Raw genomic sequence first — 18,312 nt, forward strand, 5'->3', positions numbered from 1 at the left:
CTTATATGATTTTTGCAAAAATAAATCATGACATTATGCTTTTGTGTTCATTTCATGAACATTTAAAAACACAAAGAAAAAAACATGCATGTTGGTTGATTTATTACGCTTATTTTCCGTTTAGGTACTGATTGAAAATACATGTAAAATAAACTCATGCTATAAAGAAAAGATACATTAATGAACAAACCGAGCATTTTGATAGGACTGTTCCGTTACATATTCAGCTTGATCGAATTTCTGTTTTTTACTTCTAAATGATTTGAGATAACATCCTATTGATTTTGCACTTGAACAGTTATCACAATCATACAGTCACGTATATATTAAGTATACAACATGTTATATCAACTGTTCCTGAACACACCGACAAAACTCTTAATTCATTTTGGACTGATTAATCATCTGGTAAAAAGTACCAAAAATGCCACTTGAAAGAAGAACACGATGACTCCGATCTCTTGTACCACGTGACCGGCTGCGTTGGACCCATCCTCAACGCCAGTGATATTCCTCAATGGTGTTGTTGGTGTGGGCGTCGTGGAAGGGGGACATCCCTCTCGAGGGCACGGTGGACAGTCTCGGGGACGGTTTGGATTTTCTGGGGCACATTCTGGGCGTGGTCCACCCCCGCCTCCCCCTCCCCCGGGCCCCATTCCGGAGTTTTCACAATGACAGAGGTAATAACTGTATCCATAATTCTCCAGATTCCAATCTGTAAACGATTTTGAAGTGAACCGTCATCAAATGTTTTGAAACTTTAATAATAAGTGCAGACTTAGTAATAACTTAAAGGTTCTTTTATTTTAGATTACAAAGAAACACACGTGCATGTACATGTTGTAAAAACAAGTTAATGCAGTTTACAATAATGTGTCAATACACTGTCAGATTTTTTTCATTATTTTTACAAAAAGTTTTTTTTCAGACCAATTTAATTAAAACCAATGTATTCAATAGATTGAAAACTGATTACTGCTGGAAAACTTCGCTTTGCTAATCAAATGAACTTACGTGTATTGTTCGAGGAACAGTTATACTGTGTCATTGTGTTTGGATTCACCACGCGTCCTTTGAAACATCCTAGATAATACGGAAATTTACCCGTCACATAATACCTATAGCTCCCATTGACAACCTTCCCGTGACATTTGTCCAGCTCTGATTCCGTCACATTCTGCGACTCGCTTACCCTCGGTCCATAAATAGGAAACCCATCTAAAGCCACGCCAATGAACTCTTCAACTTCTCCCTTGTACATACAGCTCTCGGGAATCTTGTGATAGTGATAAGCTCCACCTGGACTCGCATGTCCATCACATTTATCAAATACTTCGGGAGACGCCCCCTCTACGGCGTTAGACAAATCTCCCGCCAGAGGATTGTAGATGGCAACACCGGTTCTTGTGATCCCAATCATCCCTAATCCTACACAGCCAGGGACGGACACTATTTCGGGAACTTTTGGAATAGACACATTATAGTTTTGGGCTGTAGCGGTATTGGGGTTTACTCTCTCTGTCTCATGATCAGGTAGACCACTGGCTGATATGTAGAACCTAAGAGTGAATCATATAAAAATATTTATCAGACAGAATCGATGCATTGTTAAAGTTCTTAATACCTTGGTTATATACTGCGAAAAAAATGGTAGTAAGTAAAATCTAGTTAAGTCCAATTTGTAACCGGTTTACTGGTATGCCGTACTGGAAAACTGTACTGTTTTCTTGCCATCGATGCTATTTTTGCTGGAAAGGTAAGTTTTATTTATCAATAATATGTATGTTTTGCTGGAAATTTTGTATGATATGCTAGTACCGTATATCAGGTTTTTTCCGCGTCATGTTTTTTTTCCGCGAATCAGAGCCTAGAAGGGTATATAAAATTTACGCGAATCTAATTTTCACTATTTCAAAGTCACATTGTAAATATAATTTACGATTGTCTAAACCTGTGAGGAAAGTGGCGAAAAGTATCTAAATTGTCGCTCTTTGTAATGAAAAATTCGGACAATTAACCCATTTACACGTTTTCCTTGATGTGAAATAATTACCGACAATTATTTTCGGAGATGCAAACAGTCATAAATAAATAGGGCATGTACCGTTACATATACCAGTATATCAGGTATAATTAGACATCGGTTTATGCAAGGAAAGCGAACGTTTTAATTAGCTTGTCAATGGATTATTAAATAAACAACGAGGCATACAAATCTATTGAAAAGGTTAACAAAAATAAGACAAAGAAGAGGAAAAACATAAACATAAAAATGAACAAAAAGTCAAAACTCCAAAACATAGTTACAAATAATTCTACATTTTATGTTGCGGCCACCATATAATTATGTGGTGGCCGGCTGGCCGTCAGATAAATTAGTCACCCCTGCGAATGTGTTCGGAATGTTATCTTTATCGTTGCTAAGGAAGTAATAAATCCAGAGGTGCTCGAATGAAAGATTACGAGACTTCACCTATATTTGTTCAGTTCCTGTGAAATTTCGAGCGGAAGTATAAGTGTTCGGATAATATTCTCAAAATACGTAAGTACTGGTGTTTTTTCATATCATATCCTACTTTGATTTATGTTAAAACGGGAAAAGCTTTCAAGATGTATGTCTTATTTTACCATCTAGCAGTTATTTATATATAACGATAATATTCAGAACAGAGTTATCGTTCGTGTTCAAACACGTGTAGAGTGGTTGGAAATATAAACATTGGGTTGCTTAATAAAACCATAGCCATGTTTGATGCTTGTGGTGTGCAATACAATGTTTTAAAAAAAATAATGGGTGTCTGTTTTGCATTAAAACTTAGTATATCGAGCCATTTTCAAGGAAAATTCTGCATAAAATGGTATAGTCTGTTTCACTATTGATGTTATTACTAGGTCAGGCGCGGATCGAAAATTAATCTCCAGGAGGGATCTCTTTTAAGCATGTTAGTTGTTGCAACAGCAGACAAAAACTAATTTTTGTATAGTTACATTTATTTCTAGAACACATTTTATTCACCAATTAATGAAGATAAAGTTTAAAATCAATAAACCTCTAGATTTTATATTTGACTACTAGAACCTAGATACTGTGAAATAGACTTTATACACGAGGTACGATTTTTACTGCGAAACTGAAAGAGTCAAATAAAACCACGTGGTCTAAAATTTGAATGACAATAACATTCGCAGGGGTGTAAGTGGTGATCGCTAGTTTTTAGTCCATTGACTTATCACTTTTTTTAGTTTAAGGTTAAATTTTAATCTGATTGAAAGAGACGAGGGAAACGGCTTGCATTATAAAAAGCGATTAGCGTTATACATTTATTTGCCATGTGAGACTGATACATTTTGTCTAAGAAAATTTAATCATAACTGTTTCAGTTTTTGAAAAATTGAATACTGTTAATGAGAACTCATTTCTCGATTGCAATGTTTATGATTAAAGCAAAATCAAAGAAATGTCGGACATTTAATTAAAACAGCCATGTGGTGTTGATATAGTATTTTACAGATTAATGTGTGATTTTTACAGATAAATGTGTAAAATCTACAGATTAAAGTGTGAATTTTACAGATTAAAGTGTAAAATTTACGGATTAAAGTGTGAATTTTACACTTTAAAGTGTGAATTTTAGACTTTAAAGTGTGAATTTTACTGATTAAAGTGTAAATTTTACAGATAAAAGTGTGAATTTTACACTTTAAAGAGTGAATTTTACAGATTAAAGTGTGAATTTTACAGATTAAAGTGTAAATTTTACAGATTAAAATGTAAAATTTACAGATCAAAGTGTAAAATTTACAGATTAAAGTGTGAATTTTACAGATTAAAGTGTAAAATTTATAGATTAAAGTGTAAAATTTATAGATTTAAGTGTGAATTTTACACTTTAAAGTGTGAATTTTACACTTTAAAGTGTGAATTTTACAGATTAAAGTGTAAATTTTACAGATTAGGATGTGAATTTTACACTTTAAAGTGTGAAATTTACAGATTAAAGTGTAAAATTTACAGATTAAAGTGTAAAATTTACTGATTAAAGTGTGAATTTTACACTTTAAAGTGTGAATTTTAGACTTTAAAGTGTGAATTTTACTGATTAAAGTGTAAATTTTACAGATAAAAGTGTGAATTTTACACTTTAAAGAGTGAATTTTACAGATTAAAGTGTGAATTTTACAGATTAAAGTGTAAATTTACAGATTAAAGTGTAAAATTTATAGATTAAAGTGTAAAATTTACAGATTAAAGTGTGAATTTTACAATATAAAGTGTAAAATTTACAGATTAAAGTGTAAAATATACAGATTACAGTGTGAAATTTACAGATTAAAGTGTACAATTTACACTTTAAAGTGTAGAAAATAAAAAAATGTGAAGTGTATATGTGGCACTAATACACTTCCGTAGTATTAAGATAGGAGATGAATTTCATTATTTATTTCATTGTACAGATATAACAAAGATAAGGGAGTTTTATAATACCTTCATACTTCTACACACAACCAAATGTTTACAAATTTCAACCACTCTTTTATACTAATAATAAAATATTGTTGATTAATCTGTGTAAATTCATTAAAGTTATAATTGAGAGAGTAAGCTCTCTAGGTTAATTGCTAATCATACTTCTTTCCCTTTTTTTCACTTTTGTATTGTCACTCCAATGCATGTAATGTATGTATTATATGTATTATTGTTCAAATTTTTTTGTGATTTTTCTCAACACTGTAATTTATGCAGTTCAGAGAATAAAGAAATTGTCATTGTCATTATCTGGCGCTTGTCCTCCGATCCCACAATTTGTACCTCTAAGTAAACTATCTGAACCCAGTTCACCGGACTTTAATTTACCTGTACACTTCATCAGAAAAGAGAGAACTCTATTACAAAAAGGAAACTTTGTATCAAATTTACGCTGATATATTTTCCGCGATTCGGAAATCGTCGCGAACAAAGCGGAAATTAGATACACGCGGAAAAAACCCCTGATATACGGTAATTGTATCATCAATACTTCCCTTCGAATTGTCATGCTATAAATTGGAATGCTGTAAAAACTTAATCAATGGAAACTCAACAAGCAAATATTTAGTTAAAAATGCAATATTTTTTAAAAGGAATTTAATTTTTTTTACTTGTATTTATTTTCTATATAAAACAGAAAACCCTTACACAGCACTGTCACTCTCGTACACGGCGACCGAGGCACCATAATTTCCCGTGGTATTGAACTGCACAATTTCTTCCCTCGTTAGTCGAGCTGAGGAGAGGATCAGAAGGCTTGGATCAAAAGCCATTAGAACAAATATGAAAATGGTGGCACCTCTCATCGTTGAATTTTTCTACAGAAGATAGAAAACAAATGTAGCATTAGCAGAAGGCATGTTTATTTTCTAGTTTCCTTGGTTTGACTAAAGTCGAGTCAAGATTGATAATAAAAAAAGCAAAACAAGTAGTCATTTTATGATTATTATGAGGTGAAAATTATGGGCGGGGCATGATCATCTTGTTCATAAAGCCCGTCATTTGCGTCACTAATAAAATATATTGGACTATACATTTCAATTGATTCGTAATGTTATCACACACAAAGACACTGAAGAAATATAAATTTAAATAAAATGAAAATTTTACTGGTAATGTTTGCGTTTTACTTATTCTTAATGGTACGTTTATTTTCTCTAGTTTTTCTTGATAAAGTAATTTAAACATTTAAATTTATTGAAGTGAATGGTAAAGAATCAATAATATTAATGCAAAATTTAAAATTTAAAGGATTACAGGTATCAAGATTTATTATTTTTTCCTTAAATCACCATTTTAAAATTGCAAGCACTGTTACTTAGTTATTGATATACTATTATACTAATTTCAGTAGTAATCAACTACAAAAAGACATTATAACTATTAATATTTATAATACACAACATACCTAATGAATGAAAGTAAGTCCGACTATGCCTAACATATTACGTGGTTTCAAACATTTATACCCAGATTATTGGTAGCTGAAACATCTTTATCACGAATGTAGACGGTGGTTGTGCAGCCATCCATGACAGATGCACGATTCCATTGTTCAATCATAGGGAGGTTAAACTGGAGCACGGGTGGTTAGTTTCTCTAAAATTTTAATCAACAGAAACTCAATATCAAGGACAGATATTAAGAATGAAAGGTACATACCTAAACATTCACAGAAGTATCAATCTGTGAACAATCAACACTTTTAAAAGATATGTGATGCAAAGTTGACCAGTGAAAGAATAAACGACAAAAAATTGTACAATAAAATAAAAAAAAAAATACACAAACTGAACACATAAAACAAGAAAACATTACTGTTATACACTGCAACTTAAGGTTCACAATTAATTGCTAATTCTTATTTTTAAAGGATTTTTTTAATTGAAAGATTAACCCAATACATTTTAGAACTTCTGATTGGTCCAATCATTTATTACCCGTCGATATATCAAATTTGCAATTAACGTGTCCAAGGGTAAACATTGGTAAGTAAAAGTGTCATTTCTTTTGGGCTTATTGTGAGACTTACAATAAAGTTAAAAAAAACCTTTTGTTTTGAGTTTCAGAACATTATATAACTGTGAACGATTTACTGCTTTCTGTACAAATGCTTTGGAAAGAGAGATGGAAGTATACAATTTCGATAAAAAAAATCCATGCATCAGACTTTTTTCGTGTGTAAATTAAAGCAATACCAACGCGGTTACAGATGAATATTCAGCGATTGCGAAATTGTTTATATAATCAGCCGACATTAGTTAAATCCTGTTGCAGAAAATGCTTATTTAATTTTAATTCGCATAAATACTACGATACTCCTACAGTTTATTTGGATTATCATGATTTAGACAATCGTATACTGAAACCACTGTAATGAGACTCTGTTACACAGCGTAACGGGGACCATAGTGAGAATCTAAAGTAAGGTGACGCAAAAGTTACCATAACTATGCTAGCTGCACCACACACACACACACACACACACACACACACACCAAAGAACGTGTTTCTAATCAATATTTATGACCACAAAAACTATAAATTTATATGAACCGAGGGCGAGTTCTTTTTTTTCTTTTTTTCCTTAATTTTGAATAAATTCCTTGAATATTTGTGCGGCTTTTTTTCTCGACAGAGAAAAATAAAAAATCGAGAACGAAAGCGAAAGAGAGATAGGATCCAGATATCAATCAACGGCTCAGCACGCACAAAACAACGTGCATATTATTTGAAAACAAAGCGAAAATGAACTGCAAAAGTGTGCCAGTGAATGAAAATAAACCATTTTGATGGATAAACAGATAAATTATTTGCACATTCGAAAACCCTTGTATCTTAATTTTTACTGTGTTGAAGTCAACAATTAAATTTATACCATGAATATTTGACAATATTTAGTTCTACTTAATGCATTTATCATTATCATTATTATAAACTAATTACTATCTCAACCAACTCGATCGGTTATTGCTAATTTAAAATGCACAAAAGAACATTTCATTTTGAGAAAACTCAATGGATCAAAGTGATCATCTTTGAAAACCGAAACTAAGTAGTTGATGAAGGGTTAACGTTCGCAAAAATAAATGTGCATGTGGAATATATATATATTCCATATTATTGACCCATGTTATATATATTTCTTTCTGTTTGGTTTTTAGTCAGTCCACCACTATGCTGAAGAAATGTCTATTAAGAACTTTGTCAGGTTTTTTTTAACGTTTGTTGACTATGCTCAGCTTGATTTGTCACTGAAATAACGATATGTGTAGTGCTCGATTAATACCAATAATTTCATTAAAAGAAAAATGGCAGTGTTCTGATATTGATGATGAAGTTGTATTTTAGGTCACTGGTTTTCAGAAAATGTAGGATTTCTGGGGGAAATCTGCGCATCTGTTGTTTTCAGAAAATCTAATCATGTGACTACACGCTCAGGTTCTGGCAAGGCATTCGGTTTTTTTTGTTCTGCATCCAATTAGGACAACTTCTTGAAGGCAACTGCAATGGCGTCTATCATCCATGCCTTTATTTGCTGTTGGTTTTTAATTTCTGCAAATGCAGGTAAGACAGTTTTTTATATCATCATGTCATTTTACATGGTACATCATTAAAATAATAATAAAATCTTTGCATGAGTATTTGCAGGAAAACGATTTTAACTTGTTGAAATCAAATGATTCACTATCGTTATAAGTTTGGAGGACCTTTTGATTTGAGCCTGTCAATAGAAATATCAATTCAACCTGTTTATTTACTCTTTACTAAGTTTCTTTTTTAGCAAGATTGTTTAAAAGTTCACAAAAATATTGGTTGAAACCTAAGATTTGGTTATAATTTCGGCACTTGAACATGCTTTTCAGTAGTTAAACAGTGTGTACATTACATGTTTCTACTACGAAATTCATTTGCTCGTACTTTGATCTAGAATATAACGCTCACTTCTACCCAAAATCGAATGGTTTTGAACGAGTAATTTTTTACATTATTAATTAATCAAATCAGGCTCTGACGTCTAGAAAATAGTAAAATAAATATAATTATTATATGATTGAATGATTTTAGCTCTCTCATTGGCTGATATCGAACAATCTAGAAAAAAAAATAATGTTACGTTAACGTCATAATATATATATAGAGTGCTGTTTCATTTGATTTTCCATACATTGGACTAAATATAGAGATTCCAATGAAATACATGTATCGTGTTTCTCATGCAATTTGTTCGGCAAAAATCTCGATAACACTAAATATGATATGTCTGTGTAAATTCGTCCTTGAATCATATAATAAAACAATTGTTGTGTTTAAGTCATCATTCAATATGATGTTTTAGCTACGATAAAAGTTGAATAACATACAATTATTGCTATTTTTGAGGTCAATGCGTTGATTAAGCTACACGAGAAGTACAATATTCACCGAGGTGGAGGCGAGATGAATATTGTACTTCAAGGGTAGCTAAAAATTATGTTATCAAATGACCAGCGATGAATTTATACAGACATATCTCACTGACTGTTATTAAGCGAGGATTTTAGTGTGAAGCCATTGCCGAACAAATTGAGAAAGGCGACAATTCATTGGACGATCTCTTTTTAGTAGAATGTAGTGAAAATCAAATGTTATATTGATCTCCTAGGTTACGTGCGGGTGAATATAACGTTCGCCTTTTTTCTAGATAGTTGGATATGAGCCAATCATAAAGCTAAGAATTAATCAATCATATAATAATACTCACTTTCGGTTCTGGAAAATTTGTACTTCCTGGCTCCCTAACTCATGGTATAGCTGGAAAAAAACCCCAACAATAATTGTTTTACAACATAAATATAATCATATGGTAACACAACCATTGCTGGTTTTTTTTTTTCAATATGATGATTTAGTTTCCCTCAAAGTACAGTTTGGGTAGTTAAATCATCAAATTGACCTCAAAGTTTAAGAAAGCAAAAATCATATATTATTGCTGTTCTACGGGAAGTACAATATTCTTATAGTCCGGAGGTCACACAATCAGACCATCAGGACATTTAGATTTAGAGATTAATGCTAGTTTAACTCCAGCGGAATTTTAGTTTTATGACCTTGTTTACAATATTTTTATTCTTAAAAAATGTGTCATGAGATCATTATACATACATTACATTGCTTCGAGGGCAACTTCCCATAATAGTTGTCCTGGGGTGACAGAAAAGCCATGAGGCAAATAGCGTCAAGATTTCAACCGAAGTCACTTTCACATCGTTTGGGTATGACGTTTGATACGGACATTTAATTGATCGATGCACTTGAAGAAACCAACATACGAGTTAATTTTTATTTCATGTGAGAATGGATGCAAACCAGTACAAACATCTACATTGTATACCACATTTCTGTTAAATTAGAAAAACTAAAACAAACACATATGGTACCAAATATATGTATGTCAGCAAATTATATATAAAATCGCGAACACCTTATTTGACGCTGTTTCATTCTTCATATCCATTTTGTTTCCTTTTACAGATATATTTTCTTCAATGACATACAGCACTGATAAGCCCTCTGTTCCCAAGAAAAAATCTATTTTCAGTAAGTTAAGTCGCAATGTACATAGTACACTTATTGCATTGTGGTAAAGGAAAACTCATAAATTGTTCTAAAGAAAACAAGTCGTCGTATCCCCCAAACACTAAATCAATAATCTTTTTATTAAAATAAAAATCAAACAATGTGTTAAAAAATCACACATGCGACAGAGAAGAGAAGATTGAACATAGAATCACTTCGCTTTGTGAACATTCCCTTGTTGTTGAGATGTTGAGCATCTTTTTGGGAGTTGATTTTAATCAACTCTCCTATGCAGTTACTCTGGCAAACCGAAAGTTAAACAGTGTTTGGACCTAAGCACAAATCATCACTGCTGACAAGACTTAGATCTTGAAAAAAATAGATAAATTCGGTGCACGGTATGCTGTACCATTGTTTTTCAAAAGAAACGTATTCATAAATGCCTTGAAAATAGTCAGATTTTATATAGTACGAACAATTTAATTGTTTTTTGTAGTTGTATGTATTCCTACGCCAGAGTTCAATATAGTCTCGTTCAATATTGATTGGATCCAGACGTGTACAATTTTTAGACACATTTTGATTACTGATACACAGTTTGGAATTAATTCTATCTTTAAATATTACACAACATGATTCATATTGGGTTTTCTCGAATTTCTTGTCGGAAAAGTTCGAGAATTCATATTATAAAAATATGCGTAATTCAAATACAGATTAGAAACTACTTGCCAGGCAAAATAACATATCGTTGATTTTAAAACTGATAATAATCAATAAAATCAACTCCCGACAGTACTTCAGTACTTTGATTTATAAGTGTAATCTTGTAGAAAATATTAAGAGAAAAGTATACTGAAACTTAGATGCTTAGAAACTTAGGCATATAGAGGACATCTATAATGTGTGATTTTATTTGTCAATATAGGTCGTATAACATGTTTATCAGTGGTATAAAATAAATAAAGTTCAGTTTTCAGCTTTTAACAGAACCAGTGTTTACCTTGTGGAGATTTGATCACATTGCTGAATATCTTTTATATGCTTTAGCTCGCAAAAATATTTGATAGTCGACCAAGATCTGAGGGAATGGGTCTAATTCTAACCGATGTCCAAGTGTGTGGCTTATGGTGACAGAGACCATACTCTTCTTCAGCAACTGACAATGAAAGAATGAATTAAGTAATGACTCCGACTTGTGACCAAAAACTTTAATGCTGTATCGCCGTTGATGCTCCCAATAGCTAGTACAGTGGCGTTGGTTAAATCTAGCTTACCAACTCTGGATACATCAGCTACCAGTATCTAAAATACAACAAGAGAGTCTTTCTTTCTAACAGCTGCATTGAAGTGCCATTTCTCAACATCAAATGTAAATAAATCACCAAGTCCCTTCCAGTCATTCCCTATAACAGCCGCATTGAAGTGCCATTTCTCAACATCAAATGTAAATAAATCACTAAGTCACTTCCAGTCATTCCCTCTGTAGCTTAAGCTTGCTTATACTAGTATACTATTAAAAGGATAATCACAGGGCAATTTTTGTTTTTTAAATGACACAAAATTAATATGATTATGACATACCAATGGCTGAATTAAAATTTAAGGGGCATTGGTTTTAATTGCAATCACGTCGATTCCATACCTGGTAATGTATATCTCTTGAATATGTCGTAGAAGTCGAAGTAGAAGTTCTCTGTCGGAACCATCTTACTGAGTTTGAAGTATATATTCTATGTCATAAATCTCAAATTCCCCGTCACCATCAGCATTCAGCACACATACAAAGTTACGTATCTCAAATCACGTATAGTCTAACACAACATTTTTCTACACGAATTAATGCCGTGATCTTAGAAGTATTATGAAAAAAATATACATTTGGAATAATACAATATGGAAAGTATCGAAATCCATGAAATCGCAGCGTTAAACACAACACAATTATGAAGAATAAGATGAAATCAACATAATAAAAGTCAAATTCACACTTAACTGATATTTGATTGAGTTGTTTTTCTTTGTTATTTCAACACAATGCTTAAAAGAGAAAATATTTTTTTTTCTTTTTGCTTTGAAACATTTCAATATTTTTTTCTTAAAATCTTCTTTTCTATTTGAAGGAAAAATTATTTTAAAAATTGCAAGATGAAAAAGGATTGTTTATGTTATATATGTCAATCACAAATCCTTAAAGTATAGAAGTTACTGTGAGAATATTATGGTTTACCTGAGAGATTGCGGACAAAAGACATAAATTTTAAAAGCTTTCAACTTCTAAGAGCATCAAATGGTCTTTAGTTGCGAGATGTGAGATTGTAATCCTTAAGAGATACATACGAAAGCCGAGAAGGATCATTCGAGATACGAGATTCAAAATACGAGATTCGAAATACGAGATTCGAGATTCGAAATTCGAGATTCAATATCTAATTAACCAATCAAATCAAGGATCTGAAAACACGTATCCTAGCGACATCAAACTGTTCTAAATAAAGATCATTAGTCCAAGCTCTTATATACAAATAAATGCTATGTTCACGTCTCCCTAGCTAACTAAATAATTGTTTGTATTTATTTTTACACAGAATATTCAAGTAGACTAGTAATAATGCAGTGTGTTTCGCAGATCTAAGTGATTTTGTTTGCCCTGGTGCATTTCAACCTGATGCGTTTGAACCCTGGGGTATTTCACCACCAATAGTTTAAACCCCGGCTTTATTCACCCTTTTTGTGTAAAAATGCGGTTATGGTAGAGAGCATCATAAGCGGAGCCAATTTTTTTCGGTAGGGGGGTCCTAGGCCAATTTTCAATAATTTTACTATGTAAATTAAATAAGCTTCAATTTTCCCGAGAAAAGTCCAGACCCCCTGACCCCCTCCTTTATAGACCCCCTCCGCGCATGAAGATTATAGTAACTAAAATATGTTTTAATCTAAATATAAATAATCAGTCCAGGTTTCACCAATAAATATAAGCATTTTTTTATGTATACAGGCATACAATAGTTCTATGATTATAAACTAATCATTGAAATATTATCACATCATACGGAATTATTAATTAATACAATTTTTCCCCTTTTCTTGAGTCAACAACTTATTATGAGTCTTACTTCTGGCATTGTTTTCAATATAGAAGGATACATATTCTGTACAATTAAAGGTAGGGATAATAGGTGCCAATTTGCTCACATTGCCGATATCTTGTGCAGAGAACAGTAAAATTTAAAAAATTTGATTGTGCATGAATTTTTCAAAATCTATTGTTGTAGTTGAGTTTCTCTGTAGTTTCCTACCCCCCCCCCCCCCCCGCACCAAAATTGACAATAATTGCATATAAATCATACAAAAGTTTACGTTGTATGTAAGTAACTCTCTAAAGATGTAAATAAGCACTGCAAAGATGTGTGTACTTTTAAATATACTACTACATTACACCATACACACAGAACACCAAATAAAGAAACTGTGTGTGGTGTGGGGAATATATAGAAGATGGCGGCAAATTATCTCAAATAACCAGTGCGGAAACCAACAAATAGGCTGTAATTTGTTACCTATCCTGCAAATACATTGATAAAAAATGTTATCCTCACATAACATAGCCGATTAAGTTAATGTTTACATATAGTCAACGTACATGTAATTCTAATGTACATGGAGGCGGGCGTATCAGGCGGGGATCCAGAAAAAATATTTCCAAAAATGATCGGTTGAATTACATTAAATGCTTTGAAAACTGTTTTAAACTATCGCGCGGGTCAAACTGCATAATAGAAGCTATGTACAGTGTAATTGGAAACTTTCATTTTATATCAATATGTAGTATTACCTATTATAACAAATGAGAATATAGCCTAACTGCCACAAACAATACATGTCTTTTACCGGCACCACCCCCTCCCCTTAAAAAATTAAACAAGTCGTTTTATTTGCTAAACATGTATGTGGTTCAAGATTTTTCTAAAGGACATACCCGATTAGAATTTAAAAATGAGTCGTTTAAAACTAATTTTTTAGATTCATTTGGTTATATTTTGTCCATTTGGGTAAATAGATGCACCAACGCAGCTCTAATTTATATATAATCAGGCCATATAAAATTCGAAATATTTTCAAAAATTAATAGCTTTAAAACCAGTGGATAAAAAAATTAAAGTCGAACTCGATGAGTGCTAATACCTGTGTTGAATGAATGGTACAGTAGGATATGCGCAAAAAAGTCCCGTCTACTCTTTCCTACCCTATATTTATTGGAACATTAAATCCGATTATAAGAGTCAAATTTAATCAAGTACGGAGTACGGAGTATAAATATATATATATATTTATTTACATTTTCCAGTGTCTTTGCCTGTGATAACACTACGTATCGATTTTGTACTATAAAACCCATAATACAAATTACGCCAAATTGAGGCGCCAGCGGGGTTTGCTAATTTATATTTATATATTTAATCTTATGATGGCTTAAAATTATATAAATATAAGTAATAAGGAATCATTCTTTGAATATTATGCGGTGATAATTTCGGTCGGGGCGTGATCAAATCTATCATATTATATATATATCATTATTGGATTTGATCGCGCCCCGACCTAAATTATCACCTCATAATACTCAAAGAATGATTCCTTATTCCTTAATATACCTGTTTATCAAAAGTAAAACTACTCATAATTTATCTATAGTACATCGTTATGGAGCTACACAGAAAGTTTGAAATTAATTTGCCAAGCAAATAAAAAAAAACCTGGAATTGAAGAGAGAACGAAGTGGGGACAGAATAACTGACAAATTAAATTAGGACTATATAGTCCCCTCCCCCCCCCCCCCTCTGAAAACAGATTATTGAGTACAACATCCGCACACAATTTAAAGAAAAGTTCATGCTTTTTTTTATCATTCTCGCTAGCTAATGTAAGACATCATAATTACCCCCAAACCCCTCCCCGGAAAAGGAAATGCTAGGTGATGAGAGAGAGAGAGAGAGAGAGAGAGAGAGAGAGAGAGAGAGAGAGAGTCGATGTAAACCACACGTGCGCTAACACCGTTCAAATTAAAGCTTGCTAGTTGGTCAACCCTACCCTAGCTACCTTCTCTCTTTTCTCCTTTGAGAGGCTTAATTGTCTATGTATGCTTGTATCAAATCAAATCAATTTCAAATTCTAAATCAAAATTGAATATGACACTACAACTCTCTCTCTCTCTCTCTCTCTCTCTCTCTCTCTCTCTCATATCGACAATGACATTGATACCCTACAATACACTAATAGTATAATAGTATTCCTATCTGGATTGTTGTCGTTGAGGTTGTAAATCATTATTAATCATTGAATTTCGTTTCATAGCTTTTATAAGCATTACATAAGAGCTATTAAGACATTTATTTGTAGGAAAGAGCATGTACGAATGGTCTTTATTTGGAACAGTTTGATGTTGCTAGGATACAGGTTTCAGATCCATGATTTGATTGGTTAATTTAGATATTGAATCTCGAATTTCGAATCTTGAATCTCGTATTTCGAATCTCGTATTTTGAATCTCGAATCTCGAATGATCCTTCTCGGCTTTCGTAGATACATACTACAGTTCGTCACACACAAAGAAAACTTACGGCTCAAAAATATTGCGCTTGTATTGGGCTGATTTTTTCAGATTTCTCGACACATTCCGTGAAAATACTTAATATAATAACATTCTTCAAAAAATACTACTGAGAGAACTGCTTTACATGCTAAAATTTGGCAACAGAACCCGGGGAAGTAGGTCAAAATCACGTGCAGATCAAAAGTCTAAACGAATTACACTACTTTACTACGGGGCTGTGAAATTAGGGGCACGTAAAATGAAGAAATCTGTATTTAAATATCTATGAAATATTTAATATTTTGTCACATCGTTTTATTCAATGTTAGAGCGTTATTCCCCTGTGAAACAAAATAGAAATATTTTTCAAGAGTTTACAAAGACATCATTTAACAAGCATTTAAACGCATTGATTACGATTGAATGTTAACAACGTTCATTAAAAGTAAACATGTCTCACGATTGGTTCATAAATTTAAAACACATTACCTTCATGTGCACGAAACACAGAACTTGTTAAAACTGTTTGCTGTCTATCAAATACCGGGATTTGGATACTGTTTCAGCACCAGGAAAGCTGAACAAAGATGCAGTGGAGAAGTGTCCCGATGGTTTTGTTAGATTCCAAGACTCCTGCTACAACTTCTACTCTGAAAAGTTTTCTTGGCCAGAGGCACTGGTATGTTAACTGTTCCTACTCTTTTATTGAATCTTAAACATAAACCTTTATTCAATAGCACAGAATTAGAATTGAAAGAATTATTTTCACTTTGGTATTTGGCATGTCCTTATTAATTATGAATAGATATATACAGTCATTGTATGTAATATAAGAAAATTAAAGAAATTTATGTTTTAGTAGTTCATTGTAGATATTTTTCTAAGAAAATAACATTACGTAAATATTTGTAGATCTTCTGCAGAGCATTCAACTATACATTAGTTACCCTGACAACCATCGATCAGTACACGTTCATAAAAGGTCATCTGACCACAATTACAGGTATTTGGACATACACGTGTCAGTTTTACTGTATTGAATTTATTATTAAGAAGAATGTTTAACGTCACTATCTCAAGAAATAAAGTTTCAAGAACTAAAACCGTAACTTTAATTGAATTTGTTGGGCATTAAATCGGCAAAAGCCGACCGTTAATTTGAATTTAATGCATGAAGTTGATGCTGACATGGATCGATGCAGGTCGTTCCAAATATTTCCTTGCGATATAGGTCCATTGATAAAAAGTCAATCTTGTTCATTTTGTTTGATTTCCATCATCGTTGTCATTTAAATTCTATATGATGTTTGAAAAAGTGTCTGGGTGTAAAAACCCTATAATAACTAAAATCACGACAAAATTTCTTACTGGTTAAAAGTATTCAGATGTATTCATCATTTTTTTTAAATTAGCAATTTCCAATCCAACGGAATAATAATCATTAATCATTTAAAAGCAAGGTACAAATAATGTTAAGTGAATTGTTATATATTGTCGATTTTTCAGGCAAGGACTTGTTTTTATATAGTTTTTTTTGTTCATGTAAAGCCACCATTGCAATGTAGTGCATAAATAAGACAATAATCCAAGGAAACAAAAAATAAAACCACACACGAAAGGAACATGAGAATTAGCAACTCATATTTTTTCTAATTTTCCTTTAATTCGCATGGTAGAAAGTTAATTTAATAGTCCGTTAAGTTCTATTCTGATAAGATCCAAGCAAGAACATCTCTATTGTAGACGTCTCAAAGGTTCAAATAAGATCAACCACCCCCAGTCCTTACTTTTATGGGTCGCGATTTGGCACCCCCAGCCCGTATTCTTCTAGGTCGCGTTTCGGTTGGCAGAATCAAAACACTCCACGATCTAGAATAGACAACTTATCTTCGAATTCAGGTGGATACATCTCCTCCGGATTCTGGACGGCTGGTACTTCGGCGGATCTCCAGGGACACTGGAAATGGGTGACCAATAAGCAAACTATTGACTTTGACCAGTTCAACGCCACAGATCCAACCAAATCAAGCTTCTCTGGAATGCTACTATCGACTAACCAACAGAGTGGTTGTCTTGCTCTCGAGAAGAGCACCGGGTTTAATGTTGCTCGCGTCGACTGCATGACACCCCAGCATTTCATTTGCGAAAGACATGATTCACAGTGAAAAACAAGTACTTTTTTTCTCGTTTATTTGTTCGCTTGATGTCAAATTTTGTTAAATATTGATACGATATTTGTTTGAATATGTCATTGTTTTTGCAGTTATGCTGCGTTATGATAGATATTTGTGCAATACACAGTCGATGCAATGATATGATTGACGTTGCTGCTTAACCAATATTAAACTATAAAGGCCTTTGTATTGTTACAACTTGTTATTTTTTTAAATGAACAACTCAACTCACAATTTCTTTCAGCAATTGAAAATACTAAATCAACTTTAAATAAATGTAAAGTTTAATACGCCTTGTAATAGCATAAACAAAATGTAGTAGAATGTTAGAATTCACAAAACTAAGCTTTTTTTACTTGATATTATTATAAGGATGTAGAATAATCTTTACTAAATTATTAGGAATATAAACTCCTTTTCTCGAAATGTGTAGGTTAATGCTTTCATGTGTAAAATAC

The 18,312-nt window shown here is 32.5% G+C and overlaps 2 protein-coding genes across 5 annotated transcripts; one reads left to right on the forward strand and one right to left on the reverse strand.

Moving 5' to 3' along the window:
• Positions 1-87: 87 nt before the first annotated feature.
• On the reverse strand, positions 88-6,210 carry LOC105346834 (uncharacterized). 2 transcript variants are annotated; one of them, XM_066068289.1, is made up of 4 exons: positions 6,191-6,210; positions 5,177-5,346; positions 1,015-1,559; positions 88-715 (listed from the first exon to the last, which is right to left on the reverse strand). In XM_066068289.1, the coding sequence occupies exons 2-4, from the start codon at positions 5,332-5,334 to the stop codon at positions 402-404; spliced, it is 1,017 nt and encodes a 338-aa protein (XP_065924361.1). In that variant the 5' UTR covers positions 5,335-5,346; positions 6,191-6,210; the 3' UTR covers positions 88-401. The 2 variants fall into 2 exon arrangements, with proteins under 2 accessions (XP_065924361.1, XP_034329218.2); XM_034473327.2 differs by lacking the exon at positions 6,191-6,210 and adding an exon at positions 5,937-6,149.
• A 1,722-nt stretch (positions 6,211-7,932) lies between these two features.
• Positions 7,933-18,039, forward strand: LOC105322501 (perlucin). 3 transcript variants are annotated; one of them, XM_011421247.4, is made up of 5 exons: positions 7,957-8,095; positions 10,043-10,108; positions 16,247-16,359; positions 16,593-16,683; positions 17,424-18,039. In XM_011421247.4, the coding sequence occupies exons 1-5, from the start codon at positions 8,038-8,040 to the stop codon at positions 17,843-17,845; spliced, it is 750 nt and encodes a 249-aa protein (XP_011419549.3). In that variant the 5' UTR covers positions 7,957-8,037; the 3' UTR covers positions 17,846-18,039. The 3 variants fall into 3 exon arrangements, with proteins under 3 accessions (XP_011419550.3, XP_011419549.3, XP_011419551.3); XM_011421249.4 differs by having other exon boundaries at positions 7,964-8,095; positions 17,580-18,039; XM_011421248.3 differs by lacking the exon at positions 10,043-10,108 and having other exon boundaries at positions 7,933-8,095.
• The last annotated feature ends 273 nt before the right edge of the window (positions 18,040-18,312 follow it).

This window comes from Magallana gigas, chromosome 8 (genome assembly GCF_963853765.1).
Source record: "Magallana gigas chromosome 8, xbMagGiga1.1, whole genome shotgun sequence".
Lineage (NCBI taxonomy): Eukaryota > Metazoa > Mollusca > Bivalvia > Ostreida > Ostreidae > Magallana > Magallana gigas.